General features: G+C 39.8%; 1 protein-coding gene and 1 long non-coding RNA gene across 2 annotated transcripts; one reads left to right on the top strand and one right to left on the bottom strand.

Annotated features, from left to right (window-relative positions):
* LOC115419699 (potassium voltage-gated channel subfamily KQT member 2-like) lies at positions 1-26,964 on the bottom strand. Its single transcript, XM_030134647.1, is given in 21 exon segments — positions 1-3,675; positions 3,840-4,015; positions 4,122-4,242; positions 4,346-4,477; positions 9,281-9,389; positions 9,808-9,855; positions 12,662-12,919; positions 14,320-14,399; positions 14,510-14,539; positions 14,617-14,685; positions 16,568-16,662; positions 17,523-17,618; positions 19,036-19,146; positions 20,040-20,165; positions 21,207-21,382; positions 22,353-22,479; positions 22,727-22,746; positions 22,749-22,788; positions 22,791-22,818; positions 23,903-24,053; positions 26,495-26,964. Coding segments are annotated over 21 exon segments (2,763 nt in total). The 5' UTR covers positions 26,628-26,964; the 3' UTR covers positions 1-3,038.
* LOC115419701 (uncharacterized) lies at positions 5,446-17,572 on the top strand. Its single transcript, XR_003935460.1, has 4 exons — positions 5,446-5,511; positions 13,268-13,273; positions 15,567-15,574; positions 17,563-17,572. It is a non-coding gene; the product is annotated as an uncharacterized LOC115419701 (long non-coding RNA).

The raw sequence follows: 26,964 nt of genomic DNA, 5'->3' as shown, positions 1-26,964 counted from the left end.
TTACATCAGTCAATCAAATATTTAGTCTTCTACCTCTTTGAAATTGTCATCAGGCAAAATCCACATTTTCTACAACCAGAGAGTAGGTGCAGACGTCAGGTTCAGAACACACAGAACAGCTGAAGATGCTTCATATTCCTTCAGTTTGGATTAAAGGTTTTTAATGAGTATTGAAATATAATAAAACAGGCAGCATTTCATTTCTTATGTTTCCGCTCACATTTGTGTTAATACTTGTTAAAATATGGCTGAGCTGTATCGAGTCAAAGGTCAGAGTCAGCTTCACTGGGTTCACAAATTAAGTCAAAATGTGGAAACGTGTCATATCTACAGTGTGTGTTAATAAATCAGTTATTTTAACAGAGCTTAATCCTGATGATGTCAGCAGGTCAGAGGTTACCGTGGATTACAGTGATGCTCAGAGGAGCTGAACTCAACTAGTCTTGTAAATTCTGATGACACAGGCTGATGCTGAGCGCCCCCTGCTGGACAGACCAGTGATGGACAGTTCAGAGATGTTTGGTTCATGATAACATTCATGTGACTATTATTAAATGTTACAGAACATCAGGATTAATATAAACAGTATGAATACATTGAGCACATATCAGTGTTAGTGAATAATGTCATGATTATGATCCTCCTGATTAATGCTCATCAGACTGTGGTGGGTTTTGTGTTTTGAGTTACAGTGGTTTCCAGTTTGTGAAGGGCTTCTTCGATTTGAGACAGAAATATTCAGATATATCAGAAATAATAGCATGTAACAGAATAAAGTTAGCTTAGCAGGTATTCACGGAACAAAAAGATAAAAAATATGTGCATCTTCAGCTTAACAATAGTAGTGAATCTTTTATATGGTTTACTGTATTTATACAAGTACCTAAAGACAGAAGAAATTTCATGTTCAGCCATCTTTGTAACTGCTGTGAGGTACGTTCACTAATATTAGTTTGCGTCTAAACCTGAACTAAACCAGGAACCTGATCTGTTCTACATAAAAATGTTTCAAGTATTTCTAAGTAAAATGCAGATTTAATTAAATTAATGTTTTCTTTGGCTGGACTAGCGGTGAAATAGAAGATTCACATTTCTCACCTTTAGCTACATTTTCTTTAATCATTAACTGAACTCTAGACGTACGGGCCTTCTCAAAGTCCCTGAATATTTTAGGTTTTCAAAACAATTTCACCTTTTTTGGAACTGACTGAACTGGAACTGGAGCTAATGTCAGCTGATTTGATTGTAGATGACTACATGTATTTGATTATCTTTTTTTTTTAAAAAAGCTCACTTTAGTTAATAACTCTTAAAACCAAAGGTCACATTTAAATTGATTATGTTTAAATACCAGAAAAAATGTGTAGAACAAATCAGGTTTTTGGATCAGATCAGGTAGGGATTTTAAGCGAAGGGGGCGGGGCTTATTAAAGGGTGAATGCATAAGTAGCCACATCCACAAGATCAGAAATCTGTACCTCCACAGTTGAAGAGTCTGCTGCCAAAGCACAAGTTTAGACACCTTCAACTGACCCTTTTCCCTTCAGTTCAATCAACAGGTAGCGTTTCAACAGAGGCGACAGACAAAGCTGATATGAGTGAGATTAATGAAACATTATTCATATGGTCATATTATGAAACAGTTTATCGCTGCACACAAGTCAAACCTTAATGTGACACTGTTACTGTCAGTTACCTGTGGGGTCAGAGGTCATCGTTCACCTGTGGTGTCACACATTTAGAACCATCCTGTGTCAAACAAAACCAACCACAATGATGTGTTCAGGGACCGTGAGATTTTAAACAATTAACAAAAGGAACAAAGTACCTGTCAGGTGACAGTGTGTCCCAGTGGTGAACCAATCAGGTGACAGTAGCCGTGTTTCCATTCCCGTATTTTTTTTTGAAGAATCGCATTAGAAAATGTGGAGATTACTATGAGAATAAGATTTAAAAGGATTTAAAATATGTTTACCTGAGGTGGAAACACCTTTTGTGAATATGTCATGATGTAGTGCACATATATTCCATGTCTGAGCAGTGGTTTGCACTGCAGATATTCTAATTAAGTGTAAAAACATGGATAGAAGTATCAACAAAGCAGTCATTTTAAAGTTGTGATAGTTGTAAAATTCTCATATCTTTGGCAGTTGGTAACTAACTGGTTTAGCTTCTGATTTGGAACCTCTACTTTGGTCTGCTTATTAAATTGGTTTCCAGGACTGCTTGAGATTCTGTTTCCAATCTGTAACAGAGAATGGTTTCAGTTGTGATTTTTATCAAAGAGGAAATGGATGAGGGTGATAAGTTACAATTCTAAAATACATTAAGAAAAACAAAAGTTTGGTGCAGACTGATGTTGGTGCGTATACCAGGTGTTTAGGCTTTTTGGTGTCATCCAGTTCAGAGGAACAGACAGAATGCAGACTATTTATTGATCTGATCTTGTGTGTAGATTAAGCCTCCGACTGAAACACACAGATGTGGGTAGAAATGATAAAGAATCCACTTATGTTTCAAGTCTGGATTTTTTCTGTATGGTTCTATTCATAGTGATCATCTGCCATCATTGCAGTCAACATAGAAACATTTTAAAGATCCACACAGAAGAACCAGCACAGATGTTCAGCAATGCAAATTTACCCTCATCTGAGTTAAATTAATGCTTTCTGCAAACTGGTACCTCACAAAAACTACTGTAACAAAGTTTACAGATTCTGCTACTGTTGAAGTTTCAGCTGCAGAAATGATTTTCATAATAGTCATGACATCAGATTTAATAAGCAGAGTGCCATCTTCAGACCAAACCACAGATTATTCACTACAAATCACTTTTATGGAATTTTCATTTTGCGTTACTGCACCAGTTTGGCTCCAATGCCCCGGTTCTATGGAAACACGGCTACTGAGACAAACATTCACTGCACAGGTTTTAACATTCACATGTAGAAAACGTGTCCCATGATGCTTCACTCCAGGTGCATTCCTTTAACTCTGGCTGGTGTTTGAATATTTCGCCTCCTCTTGCTGGTTCTGCTCTACTTGGTTCCGGTCCAGGCCCGGTCCGAGTGTGGTGAGGGAGCACAGAGCTCTGAGTCGGAGTCAGACTCACCCTCAGCGATATAAGGCCGGACAGATGCGCAGCGGGCCGAGCCACCTGCCCCGCCCCCAGCTCCACCCCCTCGGCCTGAGGGGTAGTAACTGTTGTTGAGGAAGTCCAGGTTCTCTCTGGACTGTGAGATGGAGAAGCCGCTGAAGGAGCGCTCCAGCTCTTCGTGGTCGACCGATGGGATGGAGATTGACGTGTCACTGTCGGGTTTCCCTTCCTCTCCTCCGGCTCCTCCCCCTCCTCCTCCAGCCCCGCCCCCCTCTGGCCGCTCCATCCCCCCTCGCTCTGCAGCACTGTGTCGATGCGATCGGTTCCCACCATGCCTTTCTCCAGCGGGAGGAGGGGGGAGTCGAACCAGTGATCCATCGCCCACTGGGCTTGGAGTGTTGCCATGGCTACGAGGGTGAGGGGCTGGGGCTTGCTGGTGGAGCTGGGAGCTGATTGGCTGCCAGGAGGTGGAGGGTGGGCAAGTTGGTGCGTTGTAGTTTCGGTGTCCGGTGGAGCTGCTGGACCGAACCATCTTTGTCACAAAACGAGGCTTTTCCACATGTTCGCCAGGTAAAACCCTGCATGGCGACAAAGAAACAACATGTAAACAACAGTTAACGACAATAAAGTAAAGTCAGTCATGGAGTTTACACAGCTGCTGCATTACATTCTGTAAACTAAGCTTGGATCTGGGTTTGGTTTATAATACTGTTAAAGGTATTTGCCATTAGAGGAGACTGACTGTAGGATCTTGGAGATGGACTGGCTCTTTTCCAGCTGGTCTACAGGACTGTGGTATGGCGGTGCCGGATCTGGTTCCTTGGATCCAAAGTAGGCGTCGGTCTCGGCCTGAGGGATCCCCATTCGCTGGATGTAAATGTTCACCAAGAAGTCCAACTTTCTCTCCATGGAAAGAACCTGAAGACACAGAAGGTTCAGGGTCAGAACTGAAACCGGGTTAGGGAGACCAGCAACATTAGGTTCAGATCTGATGGGGGATGAGGGTAAGATGTTCAGCACTCACCTGTTTCTCCACCTTCCCCAGGCGTCCCATCATACTGGGGTCCTCTGGCAGCTCCTCATTGGCTGTTTTAGGACGGTCCTTATCAGCTATTGGTGTTCCTCTGCCAACAATCTGATCCACTCTGCCAATCAGGAGACAAAGAGTCAACCTCTGGCCTCTGAGCTCTGCTGAACCTGTGGGTCCCCTGTATGTCAGGTGCACTGCTGTAGCGGTTCTGGTCTCACCTGGACTGCAGGTTCTTGATGCGGGCCAACATATCCAGGTGTCCTGCTGAATACTGTTCAATCACGTCCATCACATCGTATGGTCGCAGACTCTCCTTAAACTTCCTCTTTGACACCATAAAGCGCATGATGCTGAGGGAGACACAACACCAGTCAGCTGTGACCTCTGACCCCTGCTGAGCCTGGGTATCCAACACCCGAACACCATCCAGGATTTCAAGAAATTTTGAATTTATGAGAAACTAGATTCAGATAATTTTTTTATTAAATAAATAAACACTTTAATTAAAAATATGTAATATACAGTGCTAATGCAGTAGAGAATGATCTTCATCTTCCATCAGTGTCTTTGACTAAACCACAAACTCTGGTTCTGGTTTTACATATTAAATCTCCTATTCTCTAACTGTTAAAACCAAATGACATTTTCTTCCAATCTGAGAGGGACTGATATGGAGTATTACACTGCTGGACAGCGCCGTCTTAACGCATGGGCCTGATGGGCACTTCTCCATGGGCCCCGCGGCCATAGGGGCCCCATGCTAATCTGTGTATGTTAACCCTTCAATGCACCTTGTATCATATATGATACATACCCATCAAAGGGCTATAGTTACTTCACTAATTGTGAATTTAAGTTCTTCTCTGCTTTTTTCAATTATTTTAAATTTTTTTTTTTTTTATTTTGTACTCAAATGTTTTGTACTGGAATTTTTCTAGCATTTTATAAAGATTTCATTATTTTGTACTGAAATTTTTAAAATCATTTTACAAATTTTTTTTTAAAATTTTGAACTAACATTTTTCAATAAGTTTTAAAAGATCCTAAAAAAAATTGTACAAGAATTTGTACAGAAAAATAATTTCCAACAATTTGAAATCTGTATTCCTGAATGTTGAAATGTCACTCCGAGTGTTCATGTGCATGATGGTGACCAACTGTATGGGAGAACATTCTTTTTCAGGACTGAAAGTTGTAAAAAAAATCTGTCTTGTAGTACAATGGGCAGCATCATTTGAACTGGCTTTGACTTATGTGCATGGAAAATGACATCCTAAAGACCACTGCTTTCAAGTGAATAATAATTCCTTTGAGTACTTGTTGCAGGGGCCCCAGTACACTGCTCTGCCCAGGGGCCCATAATGCTGTTAAGACGGCCCTGCTGGTGGTTCAATGTAGCCTCGTTTTCACAGATAGAGAATAAATCAGGATTCTGGACTGGGTTGGAGAGACAGGGTGGACGGATGAACCTACTGGACCAACGTCTGAGTACCTGTGATTATTGAAGAGTCTAATGAATGTTCCATGGATGAACCGCGTAAGTCTAAAGCCTCTAATCTCAGTTTTATTCTTTAATTTACTGAGAGAGAAACTTTTATCTGTTTTGAATTAAGGGTGGTACACCAATAAAGGAAGAATGAAAGTGGAATTTCAAGGAAACATTCTTGCATATTTTAAGGTTTAGTATTTAAACACTATCAGACAAATGTGTCAATTAAAGGGAAGTTACTGTGTTTTAATAGATCTGCATTTCACTTCAATGGACTGACACTCGAGTCTAGATTCTGTGGTTTACCACAGTTGGTTTTCGTCACCTGATTATTTTAATTTTATTTAATTTATTCGTTATTGAATATGATCATTATTTTATCAATTAACTACTGTTCGTGAAGAATAACAACAAAAAACGAAACAGATATTCTTTGAGGAACATCATGATCACTTTTCAGTCCCAAACCCATAAAATATCATGAAAAGACCGATGAGTCAAAGTATGAGACTGAAAATGACTGATCTATAGTCATATGAAAAACAAAGAGCATCCTCTAATTCTATGGTTTTACATATCAGAACAAAAAACACAACAGATTCCACCTTGTCATTATTTATGTGACAAGAATTAATCACAAATGGAGAAGCAGTGCCTGAAACCCTCATACACCTCTGCAACATCCATGGGAATAAAGCGGATAAGTATCATCCAGGAGCCGTAACGCAAATACTGTTGCTTTATCGATCACCAGCGAGTGTACCCACCTCTAGAAAAGCAGTAATTTGATCCTTTCTGGAGTTTTCACATGTTTGTTAACTAAACACCAAAGAGGCCAAACTGCCCATCAATCTGGAAAAGGTCTAAGGCCTTTTCCGAACTATATGGGCCCAATCTCAATCTACCCTTTGGACCTCCCCCTTATGTCTACCCCTTGGCACTACCCCCTTGAAACGGAGTTGCATGGGGTAGGGGTTGAAACATTCCCCTGTGAAATGAGACAACCCTTTGAGCCCTGTTATGTCATCAGCAGTCATCGATGCCGCTATAAACAGATGCAATAACTTTGTTTCCAAAAGAATTCACCATGCTGTCAGCAGCTGTAATCATCTCTGTTGCATGGGCTTTGGGCATCTTTTTACGGCTATCAACTGCAAACCACAGAAATGCAGTCTATAACACATTGAAACAGCGTTAAAGCTATACCTACCGATGTGGCATTTCTCACAGCACTTAGTAAAAATTTGAACATGAACAACCCGCCTCCCTCCAAAGCCCTGCCCGCTTCCCCCTGCCTGAGCTCTGACGCTCTCCTCCTCTCACCTGATGCATGCGGTGGAGGCAGAGGTGGAAGTCCGATTCGCTTCGGTGTGTCCGCGGACCCCTCCCTCAGCCCAGGCGATGGGCATGTGCACTGTGAATGCACGGCCTCGACAAATTTTCCATGGACATTTGAAGTTTCATAGTCCATACATTTATCATCCTACATAATCCTAATTTGTGTGACACCAAGTACATGTACGTGTATGAGTCCTGCAGTTATAAAAGCTGAGCTTTGTGCAGACCTGTCTGTGGAGTCCAGTACACCAGACTTCTGGACTTTTATCTCCATCCTTCATTCATCGGACTCCTGTTTGTTCCCCTTAGTTGTTGTTTCTGTTAATAAATCAGTTTTTCTCCTTCCACATGTGCATTTGAATTCTATCCATACACATCCTAGACAGGAGACTGTGGTCAGTGACAGGAGGAGCAGCACAAGTGAAACGTCAGATTCAGAGGTACACATATCAGATGCGGAATCAGCGATAACGGATCGGATGCTGGACGGCTGTAATGGATGATTGACAGGAGGCTCAGCCAGGTTCGGCCAATTATTTCACTCGGACTGAATAAAATGATTGGTCATAATTTTATCAGAAATATGAGCAATATATGAGAATTAAACATTTTTGACTTTCAATACCTGGTGGATTTCTTTTACATTTTAGTTTGACACACACTTATTAGGAGCATTTTAAGATGACAAAAGAAAAGTGTAAAAATGCCACATCATACAGTATAGCTTTAAATGGACGATCAAATTATTAGGTTGTTTATGAAGAAAATACGTAAATTTGTGTGTTTCTTTCATCACACTGCTGCACTTTTTTGAGGTGTTTACCTCCATCTTGCCGATGATTCAAACAGAATTATGGGAGATTTCTCATACCCCTCCGTTTGTAGTGTGGTCCTGAAAAATCTCCATTTTGAGGGCAAAACAGCCCTCCCCCTTAGCCCTTCCCCTCCGACTCATTGAAAAACGGTACACCCGTACCCCTTCATGTGAACGTGCAAAATGGAGGGGTAAGGGGGAGAGCCAAGAGGTGAATTGGGATTAGGCCATGAAGTCCATCATTCTACAGCAAGAAAGATTAATGACAAGTGGAAAACATTCAAGACAGCTGCTGATCTTCTCAGTGGATGTCCAAGAAAATTTACAACGACGATGACAATGAATGCGATGACAACAACGATGAGGGCAACAACAACGAACGCAACAACAACAAAAACGATGCCAGACACAGCACCGTCACAGCATCTCACAGCCGCCCGTTCGGCCGGTGAGATAATAATAATAATAATGGATTGGATTTATATAGCGCCTTTCTAGACACCCAGATAAAAAAACTGAACTAGTACAGCTTTTTCAATCGTCGGAAGACTGGTTCAAGTTTTAAACCTGAACCCAACATGCCTTACAATTGCAGACTTTCATCTGAACAGATCATAAGACCCATGGAAGAACGTCCTCTGGACAGATGAGACCAAAGTGGACATGTCTGAGCATAATGCACGAAACCAAACACAACGCATCAGCACAAACACCTCACACCACCTGTAAGTACATTAGTAGTGGGTAGTCGATTGGGTTGTTTTACAGGTTTTGGCCACCTTTCAGTCACTGAGTTGACCTTGAACTCTTCTGAAGACCAGAGTGTTCCAGAGTCACATGTACATCTGTCCCGACAGCTAAAGCTTGGCCAAGTCCAGGTTGTAGAACAGGACAACGATCCCAAGTACACCAACGAAAGAAAAGAATCAAGATGTTGCAAAGGCCCAGTAAAAGACCTCAAAGAGATGAGCATAAACAAATGCATTCAAGCTTCAATGAACTGAAGCTGCGTTGTAAGGACTGGGCCAAAATCCTCCACAACGATGACAGATAAAGTTAAACAGAAAACAGTCGCTGCAGGTTTTTGCTGCTGAAGGTGGATCTACAAACTACTGAACGATGGAGTGTATTGAGGTTGTGAAATGTAAAACCATAGACTTCAGAGAGGATGGACTTTGTGTTTCATATGACAATAAGAACAATAAAAACAAGTACAATAATTAAAAAAAACTGTCTTACCAAACAACAACAGAAAGTAGTGAAACAACAGAAAACAATGAGGCTCATCCTAACTGGACGTCAGACTGACTGGTCTTACCCAACAGCTGATGGTGACCTTTGACCCTGGGGTGAGCACAAATAAATAAAAAAAAAAACTAATGTGAATAAAAAGCAGAATGATTTAGTGCATAGTAATAAACAAAGAAAAGGTGAGTAAAGCGATGAATGATGAGCAGATCAAAAGAAAACAAATTTGAGTTTTAGTGTAGATTCAGAGGAAACAGTCCGTACCAGATGGCTCGGATGGTGACCTTTAACCCCGGGGTCAAATCCTGGGGGACAAACTCACAGTGGCAGCTCTTGTTGTCATCGGCCATGTCTTCACCCGGGAGGCTGGCCTCTACAGAGACGATGACGACAACCATCAACACCAATAAGCATCAACAACAGTCTCCGTCCTCACTCTGGGATTATTACTGTTCACCAAATCTAATGAACTAAAACTAGAGGCAGAAAACATGGTGGTTAACTGAATAAATCACTAATGTAAACTGCACTATGTGTTGACGTAACTAATGCAGTAAGATTATAGATAATATGTTTGGTTTTGGTTTTTGCTGTTTGATAAGATTAAAGTTTCTTAATTTGTAAAATAATCTTTTGAGTATTACATATCCACCTGATGGCACAACTCACACGAGATCAAACTGTTTTTTGCTCCACAGTTGGTGACGTCAGGTGACAGGTCAGGCCGCCGTCTATTAAACTGTATGATCGAACCTGTGTGTTGGTGTGTTTGTGTGTGTGTGTGCGCTGACCTGGTGAGCTCTTCTGTCTGAACTCTTCATCCTGCATCTCTATCAGCACTACAGGAGGAGGAGGAGGACACAAAGGAGAGAGGACACAGTGAGGCTCCAACTCAAACAAACACCGGTCACCATCAAGGTCATCGTCTTCATCGCCACTGCCATTATATTCATCATCAGGGGAAAAAAATGCACCAATAATGCAAAACAAAGGCAGAGTGTTAGCCTAGCTTAGCATAAAGACCAGAAGCAAAAGCAAACCATTAACTTGGCACAAAGATGAGACGCAAAAGCAAACTGTTGCCTCCGTTTAGTGTAAAGACTTGAAGCAAAGACAAAGTGTTAGTTTAGCTTAGCAGAAAGACCAAAGGCAAAGCTACACTGTTAGCTCAGCTTAGCACAAAGAGTGGGAGCAAAGGCAAAGGGTTAGCTTAGCATAAAGACCAAAAGCAAAGGTAAACTGCTATGATTAGTAAAAAGACCAAAGACAAAGACAGTCAGTTAGCATAGCGTAGTACAAAAACTGAGGGCAAAAGCAAACTCTTAGCTTAGCGCAAGGGCTGGAAGCAAAAAAAAGCTGTTACCTTAGTTCAGCACAAAGTCTGGGGGTAAAGGTACATTGTTAGCCTAGCTTAGCTATTGGATGAAAATGTAAATTATTAGCTTAACTTAGCTTGAAGACACTAAGAAAAGGCAAACTCTTAATTTTGCTTCACATAAAGACTAGAGACAAAGGAAAAGTGTTAACCCAGGTTAGCATAAAGACTGCAGGAAAAGGCAAATTATAAACTCAGTTTAGCATACTGACTGGAACTAAAAGCAAACAGCTTAGTCCAATATAAAGACTTGAGGTAAATGCCTTAGCCTAGCTTAGCACAAAGACTGGATACAAATATAATCCATTATCTTAGCTTGAAGACAGGCTACAAAGATAACTCTCAGCCCAGCTTAGCATGAAGACTGGAGGAAAGGCAAACCATTAGCTTAAGTTTGCACAAAGCTAGAAGTAAAGGCAAGCGATTAGTTTAACTTAGCATAAAGACTGGAGGAAAAGGCAAATTTTTAGCTTAGTTTAGTATAAAGCTGCAAGAAAAGGCAAACTGTTAGCCTAGCTTAGCAAAAAGACTGGAAGCAAAAAAAGTTTATTTTAGCACAGGCGTGAAGATACCAATCCATTTAAAACCAGTTAAATCCATTTAAAACCAGTTGTGTCCAGTCTAGTTTCTTTTGGAGCCTCCGTTGTCCTCTCAGACTGTCCCCATTCCTCCTCATCTCCTCACCTCCTAACTGTTCTGATGCACAGTACATGTAGTGGAAATGCATCTGTCACTTGTCTTGTCTGTTTGGTTTATTTTCATGTGTTTCTAATTGCAAACAGAAACTCACAGTTTATATTAACAAACTGGTTATTAATTTTAAACTATTATTACTAAATTAAACTATTCGTTGTTGTTTTTGCAGAGACACCCACAGTTCAGCACACAACATGGACCCGCTGCAAGCATTTATGCCAATCAGGACACAAAATAACAGAATCAAAACCAGGTAAACTGAGCAGTTAAATATGAGTTACTTTCCATACCAGTTTCATTCTTCCAATAGATTTCTGGAATTATAGATTTCAACCATCTCTACTCATTCATTTCCTCCTGCACCATTTCTAGAGTTTCAGACACATAACATGTGATCTATTTCATTCTGTGCAGCAAAGCATGATGTGTTCACATACATATTGTAATTTCAGAAATCTAAATCTAAAATGGCCCTCAAGATTGTTGAAAACAGTAAATTTGACAGGAATAAAGCTGTCATTCACATCTTGTTCTGTTACTACTGAATAGTAACTAGATGCTGAACAATATCCAATTACTTTCTTCAGAGGTACATTTTAAAAATCTTGTGAAATCAAAAATACTTTTATTACATTATGTATCAATATGCCACAGTCTGTCACATTTTATTGTGGATCAACAAACAGCAACTGAGCGTAGATAAGAACATCCCATAATAAGTTTATACCTTCATAAGCCTCAGAATCAAACTCACCCATGTAGAAGAATGCTGATATTTCAGCATCAAACAGCTGTGTCCAGTGGCGAAAACAACCTCAGTGCTTCAGCTTTTATCACTGACTCACTTTCATCCACTATAAAAGTTGTTTTGTAATGGTTCTCATCTCATCTGGTCACTTTCTCATGCTTCGGTTTAAGGCCCAAGGTGTTCATTTTCCTCACCTTGATAGACTGGTAGAGTGACTCACTACTCCCTCTAGTGGTCACATAAATCTCCAGCCCACCGCTGGAAATAAATGTACTTCATATCTCTATGATCCAGTACATCAGCATCTTTGGAAGAACTTCACAGATCTTTATTATCAACACTAAAGATACGTTTAGGTCATTTTTTAAGATTTGAAAGTGAAACTACAACATATAGAAGCTTCAAAACAGGGGTCACCAACCCTGGTCCTCGAGAGCTACTATCCTGCATGTTTTAGATATATCCCTCTTCCAATATACCTAATTTTAAGGATAAGCCTATCATCAAGCTCTGCAGAAGCCTGATAACGACCATCAGGTGTGCTGGAAGAGGGATACATCTAAAACATGCAGGATAGTAGCTCTCGAGGACCAGGGTTGGTGACCCCTGCTTTAAAAGCTGAATACAAGAAGAGATTTTATGTTGTTTTTATGATGTTTTTTAGATATTTTTACTAAATGTGTTAAATACAGACGTAAATATTTGCACCGGTCTATGTCATGTATACATGTCTGTATGTGGAGGATATGAATGTGTTATTAGAACTGCATGTCGTTCTGTCAGAAACCAGACTTACAGACCGAGGGCTGATCCTGGCCCCTCCTACCTTCAGAGTTCTGGCGGGATGCGGCTCCGCGGATCCTGAAGGCCTGCCTGGACCTGCTGCGCTCTCCGAAGCTCCAGCTCTTTGGAACCTTACTGGGGCTCTCCTCCAAACTGGGCTCCATGCTGGGAGACCGCCGCAGGGCCTGGACCCCCCCAGGGACCCCCGGACCTCCAGGAACCACAGGAACTCCTGGACCCACACCAGGACCCACCGGAGGAGAAACACCAGGACCGACACCAGGACCAACAGTAGGAAGCACTACAAAGGGAAGAGGAATTACTGCTGCATCTCAGTGGCCGACAACACAAACCAAGATTTAATGTCATCAGATGGAGGTGACTGGTCTGAGGGCCTGCATATGACCTTGCATTCATCCAAAACAAAGTCGGCATTACATGGAAATACAAAAATAGTTCCAATGTCCCTGTATGTTGGCGTCATGTTCTATCTGAATCAATCCCCATTTGAATTTGTGAGGTTGTCAGGTTCTGTCTCTATGTTAGTGTCCTGTGATCTTGATCCAGGAAGTCTCCTAGTAGAAGTGGGTGGTACTTTGGAGGAGAACTCAACTACTTCAGTCAAAGTCCATATAGGACTTCCTATCAGTGATCAGTAGAAACTATGTTGATATCTGTAACCATTTACAAGTTATAAGCCATCCAAATATGGACCATTATAAGTAAAGGCACAGTTTTAATATTTCAAAAATTCATAAAAAAAATTCAAAAATCTAAATTTCTCAAAAATGTGACCAAACTTTGTAGACATTGTCCCACGGCAGATACATAAAATTTTTTTAAATTAATCCAACCAGTAGTTTCAGAGAATTTGTGTGAAGAAATTGCTAATGAAGACGACAGGAAAGATGAAGATGGACACATCGCCTTCACAGAAGCTCATGACCAATCAGCCGATGAGAAAGAAACAATGTAATGTTTCTAAATGATTACAACCAAAGGGCAGGTTTTCTGATCAACCATTTACTGTATAACATCAAAACAACCTCACCTTAATTTGTGAAGTGCTCTGAGATAACAGTGATTTGTGACAGTACAAATCTGTGTAAATAAAACTCTGTTGTGAGTAGATTTATTGTTCCCAGAGTCGGGAAAACAGTTCTATCCCTGGTGTTTTAGTGGAGCTGTACACACATTAACTTCAATGATGTTTAATGATGTAAAACCAATTGTTGGAATTTGTATATTTTAACCATTTCTCCAGATTAACTGCCTCCTGCACCATTTCTAGGGTTTGAGAACCACCAAGCATGTATGTGGTGTGTTCAAGTGCACTTCGTAAACTCTGCAATCTTCCTCATTCTACACACCAAAGCATGGTGCGTTCAAAATCAGCTAAGTGTCAACGCTCAAATGTTTTCAGGTTTTGCTTGGTGTTGAAATCAGGTCCAAATAAATGTGATTCCGGTCACTGGTTCTTTGTGTCCACTTCAAGTCCAACTGCGTTAACTTTAACTTTTAATATTGACAGTATGTTACTTTCCACTGCAGTTTTATTTTTCTGCATTTTAACCTTTCATTTCAGTTTGTGCCTGTTTTAGTTCTTGTAAATCAATTTGTGACTTTGTCTGTTTAAAGTCCTTTTTTAACAGTTAAAAAAAAAAAAAGATGTACAACATGTCTTGTGGAGTCAAAACCCACCGTGCTGAGGAGAACCTTTCCCTTTTGTTCCTGAACTCCGAGGAGAAGAGAAGACTCGTTCCTTCAGGCTGACCTTCTGACTGTAGAGACGAGACAAACAGAGTCTTAATGTCCTGTATCTTCACAAATGAAATACACACAAATGACCAGAGGAACCTGGGGAGGGATCTGAGAGGAGCTGGACTCTGACCTGGGAGATGGTTCAGGCTGGACGTCCTTCCTGAACACCAACACAAAGGATCATTAAGTGACAAAGTAAGCATTTTCTTAAAACTTCAAAAAGTTAGCTGTACTGACCTGAATGAGAGTCCAGATTTGTTCTTCAGGTTCCTCAGTAAATCCAGCTGATTAAGAGGAGGTATAAGCCTGGACAGACAGATGGACAGACAGATAAATGCACATTATTATATATGAGCTACACGTTCTACTTCATAACACTGTTCCGACTTATGCTCTTATTACCTCCGCTAGGAGGTATTGTGATCGCTTTGCTTTGTGGGTTTGCGTGCCTGTTTGTTTGTTAGCAAGATAACTCAAAAAGTTATGGACGAATTTTCATGAAATTTCATGAAATGTTGATACTGGCACAAGGAAGAAATTACTAAATTTTGGGGGTGGGGGGTGGAGGGGCCCGGGGGCCCACTGATCTGCCTTGGCGGAGGTCTGCGCTCTCTGAGTGCTTTTCTTGTTTACACTGTGGTTGCTGTACCAAACTCCAATGTTCAGAACAGTGATTTATTTCACTGAGTGACTGTTTCCATCTATTTGTTTTTTAATTAAAACCTGTTTAAACACCAAAGTTGCACAAAAACAGATGAACAGATCGAGTCTGGTGGCTTCAAACACAGCGATAAAACAGCTTCAGTTTTCCATCACAAAGGGCAAAGCACAGTCCTGACAATACTCTAAAAATACCCCATAAACTCATATTGATTGATGCTAGGGGCTAAAATAAGTTAAAGCTAATATCATTCACTTTGATTCATGTATGACACAAATTAAAAATCAATCCACAGAGTAAAAGATCTGACTAGAACCTGGATGTTGTGGTTTCACAATCATGAGACATGTCAAGTCTTTAAGTACTACAGTGCCCATGAACTTCAGCTGCTGCTGCCATGGAGACGAGGCCTCAACCTGTTTCTGTATGAGTAATCAGTGTGTCAGATGCTTAAAGCTTCAGATTTCTTCATCAACACTTTTGAACACAATGTGGTGGACAGGTGTGTAGGTAGACAGGCGAGTAGGTGGGCAGGTGTGCAGGTGGACAGGTGTGTAGGTGGACAGGTGTGTAGGTGGACAGGTGTGCAGGTGGACAGGTGTGTAGGTGGACAGGTGTGTAGGTGGACAGGTGTGCAGGTGGACAGGTGTGTAGGTGGACAGGTGTGTAGGTGGACAGGCGTGTAGGTGGACAGGTGTGTAGGTGGACAGGCGTGTAGGTGGACAGGTGGACAGGTGTATAGGTGGACAGGTGTGTAGGTGGACAGGCGTGTAGGTGGACAGGCGTGTAGGTGGACAGGTGTATAGGTGGACAGGTGTGTAGGTGGACAGGCGTGTAGGTGGACGGGTGTATAGGTGGACAGGTGTGTAGGTGGACAGGCGTGTAGGTGGACAGGTGTGTAGGTGGACAGGCGTGTAGGTGGACAGGTGCATAGGTGGACAGGTGTATAGGTGGACAGACGTGTAGGTGGACAGGTGTGTAGGTGGACAGGCGTGTAGGTGGACAGGTGTGTAGGTGGACAGGCGTGTAGGTGGACAGGCGTGTAGGTAGACAGGCATATAGGTGGACAGGCATGTAGCTGGACAGGTGTATAGGTGGACAGGCGTGTAGGTGGACAGGCGTGTAGGTAGACAGGCATATAGGTGGACAGGCGTGTAGCTGGACAGGTGTATAGGTGGACAGGTGTGTAGGTGGACAGGTGTATAGGTGGACAGGTGTGTAGGTGGACAGGTGTATAGGTGGACAGGTGTATAGGTGGACAGGTGTATTGGTGGACAGGTGTGTAGGTGGACAGGTGTATAGGTGGACAGGTGTATAGGTGGACAGGTGTGTAGGTGGACAGGTGTATTGGTGGACAGGTGTGTAGGTGGACAGGTGTATAGGTGGACAGGTGTGTAGGTGGACAGGTGTATTGGTGGACAGGTGTGTAGGTGGACATGCGTCTAGGTGGACAGGCGTGTAAATGGACAGGTGTATAGGTGGACAGTCGTGTAGGTGGACAGGATGGGGACAGGTATATAATCTCACCTGTACATGGGAACAGACACTGTCCTCTCATAATAGTCCCAGGTTGAGGTCAGATCAGTCCGGGTCAGGTTGGTGGCATAAACTCTCCAGGCCGCCTACACAGACCAAGACGCAGGACAACTTCCTGTTACAGTTACTATAGAAACATCGACAAACCACCAACAGATTTTCAGAATAAGAGCTCTACTCTTTCCTTCCAATAGCGCATGCGTGTCAAACACGTGGCTGGTGGACCAAAACCAGCCCCTAAGATTCCAATCCGGCTACTGGGATGAATTTCCAAAGTGAAAAAATAACACTGACGATATTAACAGTCAAGGATGTTGAACTGGTTTTAGTTCAGGTTCCACATACAGACCAATATGATCTTAAGTAAACTAATAACATAATAACCTATAAATAATGACTACATATTTTCTTCTTGGTTTAATGTGAAATAAATAATGCATTATGTCTATAAATAATGACAAGTCAAAAAAAGTTTGTTTTAGTGCAAAAAATAACATTAAATAATGAAAATATTTACATTTATAAACTATCCTTTAACAATAAAATGTGAATAACCTGAACAAATATGAACTACCTACAATGTTTAAAGAAAATTAAGGGAAAATTGAAGAAAATTTAACAATATTCTGCCTGTTACTCAATGTTTGTGCCTTTGTTGATCTGATCTGTAAAGCACATGTATAAATGATAAGTTGAGACAGAATATTGTTAAAATTTGACTCATTTTTCTTTAAAAATTTGAGTTTTTTTCAGGTTATTTACATCTTTTGTGTGTGTGTGGTTTGTAAATGTGAATATTTGCATAATTTTATTTTTTTGCACTAAAACTTGTAGTAGTCATTATTTAGCATTAGTATTAGCATTAGCAGTGAGCATTGAATTATCTAACATATACCTGGAATGAACCCACTCAGTTTGGAGGAGTCACCCAGGTGTGAGTGGTTACCTGTATGAGTCCAGCTGCAGGATTCCGTCTCTTCTCAAAGTGTTTCTGTCTGTGCTGCTCTTGAACTTTCAGAGCAAATCCAGATCCAAGGATTCCCTGAAACACAGACATAGGAGGGGTTCCAAAGGTTACCTGGTTTGACCTGAACCACAGCGTCCACCATGAACAGTGGACCAGGGTCAGGACTGAGACTGAATCTGCAGCCTTTCCTCTGGTAGATGCTTGACATCCAACACATTAAGTGCCAGTTAAAGCAAGTAAATATGTAATATTTATGCAATATTTATTCACTATTTATCAAAATATAATTGCACTATGTTTATATAGACTTGGTTCATAGATATACATATTGTTAATATTGTTCACAGATATACATAAAGTCACTTAATACTGTAATTTTGTGTGTATTCATATTTAGTCTATTTTTATTTTTATTCTACTTATTCTCTATTCTTATATTACTTTGTAAAATTGTAAAATTTCTATTCTGTATTCCTACCTTATTTTTAGTTTTTGTAATTTTATATTTGCTCTATTCTTATTTCTGTAGCACCGGTGTTTTGTTAATATTGTTGCACTAACTGGAGTAGCACAATGACTATAAAGGCTATTCTATTCTAGACACAAAACTTTATTTGTATGTTTGTAGTCTGCGTCTGAGGTCACACAACCAATTCTGCAGAATAAGTAGAGTCATCTATGACCAAATCTGACAAAGAATGGAAATACGTGTTGCAACAAGCCCGTCATGTTCCCTTTGGATTCATGCATGACCTGAGGATCAGCAGCAGCAGCACTAGTATGTGACATGATAGAAAGGAAATGTACGAGGGGGGATTATTAAATATACATCACATGGATACAAGGAGATCAGTAGAACGTGTAAGGAAACAAGAAAAATATTTGGTAAGAAGTTACAGTAGGATCTATTATGACTTCATATAAAGGAGATATTTATTCTATGTGAGAATGTGATTCCAGTTCATGAATAAGTGAATCAGTAAAGTTCATCTGTATTTGTAATAGTCTCTTAATGAGTCAGACTGAGAAACGCCCTCTCTGATGTGGAATTATTACTAAATCAAATGACGAGCTTCCTTAATCATTTATTTTTCGGAAGGATGAATGTACTTGAGTTGTAATTTATGAGGGGTAATTAATTAAGGGTAATTTTTCCAGGATGTTGTGGAACAGTGGGCCACCCATATTACAGTAAAGACCCTATAATTAAACTTCAAAACAGAGCTTTTAGAATAACAAGTGAAAAAGTAGGCGGAGCTTACTAATACCCCCCCCGTCACACAACACTTTGCCCCTTCTACTCACTGATACCCCGCCTACCCAGGGATTAATTTAGAGTCTTAACTTTCATTCTTTCAATCTTCAGGAGCAATAAAAGTGAAACATCATATAATTTTATACCAATACTGTAGAAGTAATGTTAGAGCCTTTAACTGACTCAGGTGAACTCAGGTGAACCCAGGTGAACTCAGGTGAATCCAGGTGAACTCACAGCTGGTAAAGCAAAGAAGGAGACTCCTATGAGGGTGAATGTTGCCGCCAGCAGGCGTCCGTTCCAGGTGATTGGGAATTTGTCTCCGTAACCGATGGTTGTCAAGGTGATCTGATGAAGGAGGACAGAGACCAATCAGATAATCCCGCATGTGGACGATTTGGAGAAATTCATCCAGATTTGGCACAAATTTTCACAGACATGGTCAAAGGTCAAAGGTCAAGATCATTTTTTGACCATAAGAATAACTAACTGATAGAACTTTCTGGAGAAATAATAATGTGGATTAATCCGATTGACCCTAAAGATGAATGAACCACACAAATAGATAGTTGTGATCATGTTAACGGTCGATTCAGTTGAGCATCATGGACAAAACAAAGATAAAAGACAGAAACAAAATAAGAGACACAACGAGATAAAATAAATAAATTATATATGTATGTATATATATATATATATATATATATATATATATATATATATATAATATAATATATATATATATATATATACAGATATATATATATATATATATATATGTGTGTGTGTGTGTGTTATATATATATATATATATATATATATATATATATATATATATACATACATACACACACACATACATACATATATAGATAGATAGATAGATAGATAGATAGATAGACAGACAGACAGATAGATAGATAGATACATACATACACATACACATACATACAACACACACACATATATATATATAAAGAAGAAAAGTATATATATATTTTTCTTCTTTTTTTTTTGTGACAAAAGGGGAGAAATAAGAAAACTACTGAACCAACAGAAGCTGCTTCACTGACGACCTGGACAGAATATTAAAATCCACACAACATAAGAGATAATATGTCATCTGGTAAATAAATCAGACCACATGCCTCGATCTTCATCATCCTGTGTTTCATCATTATTTCTTCTCACCATCAGATTGAACATACATGACTTTGATATCATGTGAGTATGGGTCTTACCAGTCCCCACCAGAGGGCGTCGGCATACGTCTCAAACTGTTCATTGTCTTCTTTTTCTGCCAAATAAACCAGAAAACTGGCCAGAATGAGACACAGGAAGCCGATGTACCAGGCAGTGATGAGCTCCTGCAGAGGGCGAGAGACATTAAGACATTACAGCAGAGAGAGAGAGAGAGAGAGAGAGCTCAGTGTTTCAGACTGAAAGTTAAATCTGGAGGTGATCAATAACTTAGTCAATACACAAGATCAATGAACACGATCAAATGTCAAGCAGAAAGTTGATACCACACTGCTGACACACACTAAGAGTCACAGTATGAAAGTAAAAGTCGCTTATTCTGTTAGAATAATAATAGTTTGTCTTATTCTCATTATTATTAAAGCTGAAGGCAGTGGTGTTCAGGCTGTCGAGGGTTATTTTTATTTGCAGGTCTACTAACCTGTTAGTAGAGTATTTTATATTTACATGTCGTCCAATTTATTTTATTTTTATTTGCTGACACATCATTAATTCAAGTATTCTATTCTGTTCTAAATAAAGGCGGCGGATAACCAAAACCCTTTACATAAATACTGATGGATCAAAGTTTTCTTTACACTATTGATACCAATTTTAGAACCATTAAAGGGCGCCGCAAATGTTAAAAGTTTATATCTTGTAATTGAACAGATTTCTACAAAAATGGTCTTGTATGATATACATTTTGGAGATCACATGTTTTATTCCAACAAATCTACATATTTCTTATTCAATATTTAGACACTTATGTGCATTAAAATTAATCCTTTTTCCAAAATATTTATTTGTTCTTGTGCATTTAAAGATCCAGTTTGTGGAGGATCTAAATGCACAAATAGAATTATTATTTCTGATTCTGCTCACACTAATGTGTAAATATTACATCTGTAAGTAAGTATAGTCATGGTTTTGTTTCATTTGTTTTATTGTTTTCTACTATATCTGAGTTATCAATCACTGACTCTAACAACAGTGTTCACTGCCGGGGAGGAGCAATCTGCAACTTCACTGCTAGATGGCACTAAATATTAAACAATGAACCTTTAAGGGAATATATTTATTTTTCATCTTTTGAATATTTAATTCTTATTGAATTACGTCATTGATTTAATTCAATTCCAGTGTTTTGAGGTTTTTGCCCAGGTTACCTTGCTGTGGGCGTAGACCACCGAGCCCAGCAGCTTCCAGGTTCCTCCACGTCGGTCCATCCGGATCATCCGCAGGATCTGCAGGAACCTCAGTGAGCGGATCGCTGACGTTGCAAAGACGTTTCCCTGAGTCCCCGCCGCCAAAACAGAGATGGACGCGATCAGCACCATGATGTCTGCAGATGAAGGTCAACGGAAAAAACAATGCTTAAAGCTGGTGAATGCACTCATCTGATGTTAACCCTTTAATGATTCCAGGTAAAGGTGCTGCTGTGAATTGTTGTCTGTTTCATTTTCAGCCGTTGTGAGTATGTGGTTACGTTCCTTTTCTTCAGTGGTTTTATTTTACTGTGTGTTGTAGGGTCAAAACAGGTGGAATAACAGCAAAAAAAATATACAGGAATTGAAGTTTGAGAGGTTTTTACTAAATAAGGCACTCAAAATGTACATCAATAAGAGATTTAGGATGTTGAACATGAACTGTGAACTGGAACACAATGAACAACAACAAGGGGTTTGAATTTGGGCCCAGCAGTTTTTGTTTTGGGCTCTTTTGTTCTAAATCAGTCCAGCTGCTTTTGACACCTGGTTGAACTCCAAAAAGCAGGTACATGGTCAAACTCAGTAAAAACACAGTAAAAAAATGAAAGGAATAATCACCACAACACTTGGAAACAACAGCGAAAACAAAAAAGCACAAGGAAAATGGTGTAAAAAAAAAAAAAAAAAAAAAAAAAAAAGCCCAAACCGTCTATTTTTTGTAGTGAGTCAGTCTCACTGCTCTGTGTTATACCCCCCATTCCACAAAGGGCAGGGGGTGAACTGAGCATGCTCAGATGGTCTATGGAAAGAACAAGGTCTATTCTATCAGCACATTTAGAAATTTAAACTGAGCAAATGGTCAAATTTTTATGAATATTTAAAATAAATCTTAAATTCAGACCGCTCACCACAGACACGTCAGCGGTTAAAGGGTTAAAACGATTAACTTTACAGAGTTACAGTAGAATTCATATGAAGACGCTCTAGAGCCTCTGAACAAACTTTTTCCAGTGTCTTCTTTCTATTTTCTATATTTTTTAGGTATTGTTTGTAAGTTTTACTGATGGATATAAAAACTGTGTTCATGTGATGATGAAAACTCACCGATAACACAGAAAGGTTTCCTGGCGAACTTGAGTCGTCCTCTCCATCCTCTGTAACGGCAGCAACATCCTGCCGCCCAGATCCTCACCATGTACTCCACCCCGAACACCACGATGGTCACCACTTCCTGTTACATACCCACACAAAAACAATAATACATCACAACGACACAAAGAGACTGAACGTGGAGCATCTTAAGTCAGACACAAACTATAAAAATAGATCAATACATGTATTTTTAGATCAATACACCTGTACTTTTAGAACTGTCACTTTTATTTTCAGACCGACACTAGAGTTTATTTCGGTCTGGTGTGAGCCTCCTCATCAATAAGCGATGGATTGTCTGGTGGAAGATGAAAGTGCACACTTACCAGGATGTAGAGTGCATCCCTGAACTCTTCTCATACTCTCTGATGGTGGAAAAAAACTGACAGAAACCAGGCAGGAGAACACCAGCAGGAACCTGCAGAACAAACACACTCACTCAGTGTCAAGTTTCTGAAATCAGACCTGTGTTGAGGGGGACATTTAGAGTGTGACACCTGATCTGAGATCTGCCTGACTTATTGATCTGCTCACATCCTCCAGCTGTTCCTGGAACAACCAGAAGCCTTCACACATTTACACCGTGATCGGCAGTTTGAGAGTTAAAAGGAGAGAAGGCATCGGTCTGGAGCGTCCACAACAGTCCAGAAAGACGCAAAAGACAAAAAATATGGAAGGCATGATGTAAGACAAAACTAAATACTTATGAAAACTAAATAAAACATGTAACAAGACCTAAAAAAAAAAAAACTAAAAGGAAGAAACAATACATAGGCATAAAAAGAATGCAACACAAAAGACAGAAAACACAAAAACAGCATAAAAGCAGATGAAAAAACAAAATAAAAATGTAAATACCATTAAAGATTAAAACCAAATAAGACAGAAGATGAGGACTCAAAACACACAGACAAAACAATCAAGACAAAAAAAAGATAAAAACAAGACCAAGATGTAAAAAAAGAAGCTAGACAAAAAAAGTAAAAACCCCCAAAAAGATGGCACAAGATTGAAACAGATTAAAAAGATATAAACATTGAAAGATGAAAAAGCAACAAGACAAAGAAGGACAAAAAAATGCACAACAGAAAACCACAAAACTGAAAGTTATGAAAAAGATCAAACAAGATGAAAAACACATCAAAACAGCATGAAAAATGAGGCGTAAGAGACATAAGATGTAATAAAGACATATAATATACAAAGACGACACAAGAAGAAATAGCTTTAAAGTTTCAACAAAAAGGACATAAGAGATGAAAATGCAGAAGATGATATAAAAAACATGAAAAAAAGACAAGAAAAAAAAGTAAAACATGAACAAAACAAAGATAAAAGACGGAAACAAAATAAAAGACAAAAGCGATGGAAACAAACCAGGATAAAAGGAGATGAAAACAATGTAAAGATGTAACAGACTAAAAAAATACATAAAACACAAGATGAACCAGATGTTTGACCCACACCAGACAGGTAACAGGTGAGGAGTGGGCGGGGCTTACACGTAGGCATGGTAGATGAAGGCCCAGCCTCGCGGTCGCTCCAACACGTTGTACAGGAAGTTCTGCAGTCGCCTGTAGAGGGCGTTGCGCTTGGGGGGTTTCTTTCCTCCGGAGACGCTGCTCCGCTGTCGCCGAGGCCCCTCCTCCCCACCTGGACAGGTAACACACACATCAGTACAACTCCCAGCATGCACCGCTCACGACTTCAAAGCAAAAAAAAAAATCATCTTTGTGAATTGAAAACGATGCAAGAACAAAATCTAGTGGTAGAGTTAACGAGGTTTGGGTTATTCCAGAATCAGAACCAGATCTGAATACTTTATTAATTCCAGGAGGAAATTACTGTGTGTTGCAGTCTTCCATTTCACAGGTTTATGTTTTGTTTTGGTTTTTTTTTACCCTTTTAAGATGATTTTCCGCATCTAATATTACTAATATTAAAACTAATATTATTATATAACTACTAATATTAACTGTCTGTGATTTTATAAATCCACCTGTAGTTTACTTTCCCTATTTCACCAACCAGACGTCCTGTGATTTTCTATGAGTTATTTGCTCCCATTTTTTGTTTCCTCTGTGCATTTATTCAGTATATTCCTGATCAAACTCTGCACAGAATGGTCCATAAACGTCAGGTTTAAAAGTGTGTGAGTGTATATCCGGAGGTTCCTGTCATGCTAAAACATGAATATTCACTGCAAGAGCGAGCTGAAACCCTGCCAAAGATGCTGAGATGGGTGAAATGCAGAACAGCAGCAATACGGAACATTTCTGGATAGTTTCTCTAAGTGGGAGTCTATTCATAGTGAGTCTTGACATCAGATCTGGGTATAATGTCAGTAAATTCAAGGGAAAAACAGACTTTGATTATTCTGGTGAATTTGCTGCATGAAACACAGACATGTGGAGCTCATTTCTGAATCATTCCATTCCTGTATGAATGGCTCCTATCTGTACATGAGCAGAAATTAAAGAGCATTTACAACAGGGGTGTGTCAAACATACCAAAACAGGACCACCAAAAGATCCAATCCAGGTTAAAAGAATTTGTCCAATTAAAAAATTAAACTGAAGAAGATAAACTGAAAGGAACATTCATCTTAAAAGCCTTCAGGTATGAGCTGTAGTTGGTTTGTAGACGATCGCAGATGTGGAACAAGACTGAAAAACTAGAAATATCATCGTCTGTGATCTGTAAGTCATAATGTACATGGTAAATGACAAACTGAGCAGAATATTGTTAAAAATCCACTTAATTTTCATAAGAAATGTGAGGTTGTTTCATGTTAGTCACATTTTTAAAGGATAGTTTATAGATGTAAATATTTTAATAATCTAATTTTACTCGTTTTCACTCTTAAAAAGAAAGGTTTGTAGCAGTCATTATTTGTAGGTTATTATGTTATTATTTTACTGGTTTGATTCATTTCAGATCATATTGCACTGAATTGGAACATCAGCTAAAATGAGTTGGACATCTCTGATCTACAACATCATGATAGATATGACATTCATTGAGTTCATTGGCAGTAAAACAGAACATCTGACCTGAAATGATGTTAGAGAATCTAATGAACAGGGTTTGGTCCTGATGATCTACACTATAATAGAACAATATTTACAAAATGGCTCAAGGAAACCAAGTAAGTCAAATCCAGAGTCAAGTTCAGTAAATAACCAACCACAACCATTAAATAGCTTATTACCAGGAAACCCGAGTTGAAGATGAGATGGAACGTCCCCGGTGAATATGAACAGAAGGGCTGTATGGTTAATGTGGTATCAATTATCTCCAGACTGGAACAGAAATTTTACACCACAAGTCTTGAAAAAACCTTTAATTGAGTAAAGTCTGGTCTCACATAGAAGTCACATGACCTCATCAGCTGGACCAGAAGTATTTGGATAGTCACACAAATGTTCTAATACAGGACTGTCAAACTCATTTTAGCTCAGGGCCCAATATAATCGTAAATTGTAGTAACCTAATAGGTATATTAACCTATGAATATAGTAACTCCAAATTGTTCTCTTTGTTTTAGTGCAAAATGAAAGAAAAATCACATTATGAAAATAACGTGAATGACCATGAACAGCCTGAAAAATAAGTACAATTTCAACAATATTACGTCTCAATTTCTTATTAACACAGATTTTTTACATGACTGTTTTTATATTTACATTTTCTTATTCTTGACTCTTTTAAAATTGATGTGTATTTTACTTGAGCACTTTACAGAACATAAAACCAATTTAGTTGCACTATACAATGTTATTTTACAGTGAGAAAAAGCCTATTCTATTCTATTGTATACATGTATTGATAGGATTGTTGGCTCAGAAGTATTTAATCATCTTGGATCAGTAGATACTTGTGGTTTGTTTAGATTTTTCCGGGTTTAAATGTGGAGAAAATAAGTGAAAATGCCTGAACAGCTAATTTTTGGGGATGATGGAGGTGGATTCCTATGAATATTTATCACAAACACCTCCTCTGCTGTTTGTCTGTCTGCTGATGTGCGCAACTCCGATGCGCTCCGGGACGCACCTCAGCCCCGAAACCCACAGTGAACCCACCGGTACCGGTACCTGCGATCAGCAGAGCCCCATCCCGGTTCGACTCCGGTCCTCCGGCTTCCAGACCCACAAAGCCCACCTTCAGCTTCTTCTGGTCGGCCTGCGCCCCGGGGAACACCCCGCCGTTTCGGGATTTCTGCACCATGACGGAAAGACACGAGCCGCTCCGAGCTGCAGATCTACTGGGAGCGCGCGGACAGAGCGCCTCGGGCGGACCGGACCGGACCGAGCATCACTACCGGAGAGCGGAGGACAGAGGAGGGAGAGGAGGAAAAGGAGGAAGAGGAGGATGAGGGAGGAGGACGGTCCGTCTGATCAGCAGCTTGTCTTCTACACCTCATCCACTTCCCGCACAAAAAGGAAACAGAATGACGTCACCGACGGGCTATCGATCACTGATTACAAATAAAGGTCACGCGGGTTATTGATAACTGATAAGAAAAACACCAGAGGCTTTGATGTTGGTGATGACTGTTTATGTC

Source organism: Sphaeramia orbicularis, chromosome 5, assembly GCF_902148855.1.
Source record: "Sphaeramia orbicularis chromosome 5, fSphaOr1.1, whole genome shotgun sequence".
NCBI lineage: Eukaryota > Metazoa > Chordata > Actinopteri > Kurtiformes > Apogonidae > Sphaeramia > Sphaeramia orbicularis.
Note: the sequence above shows the minus strand (reverse complement) of the source record. Positions and strands in the feature narration are given on the sequence as shown.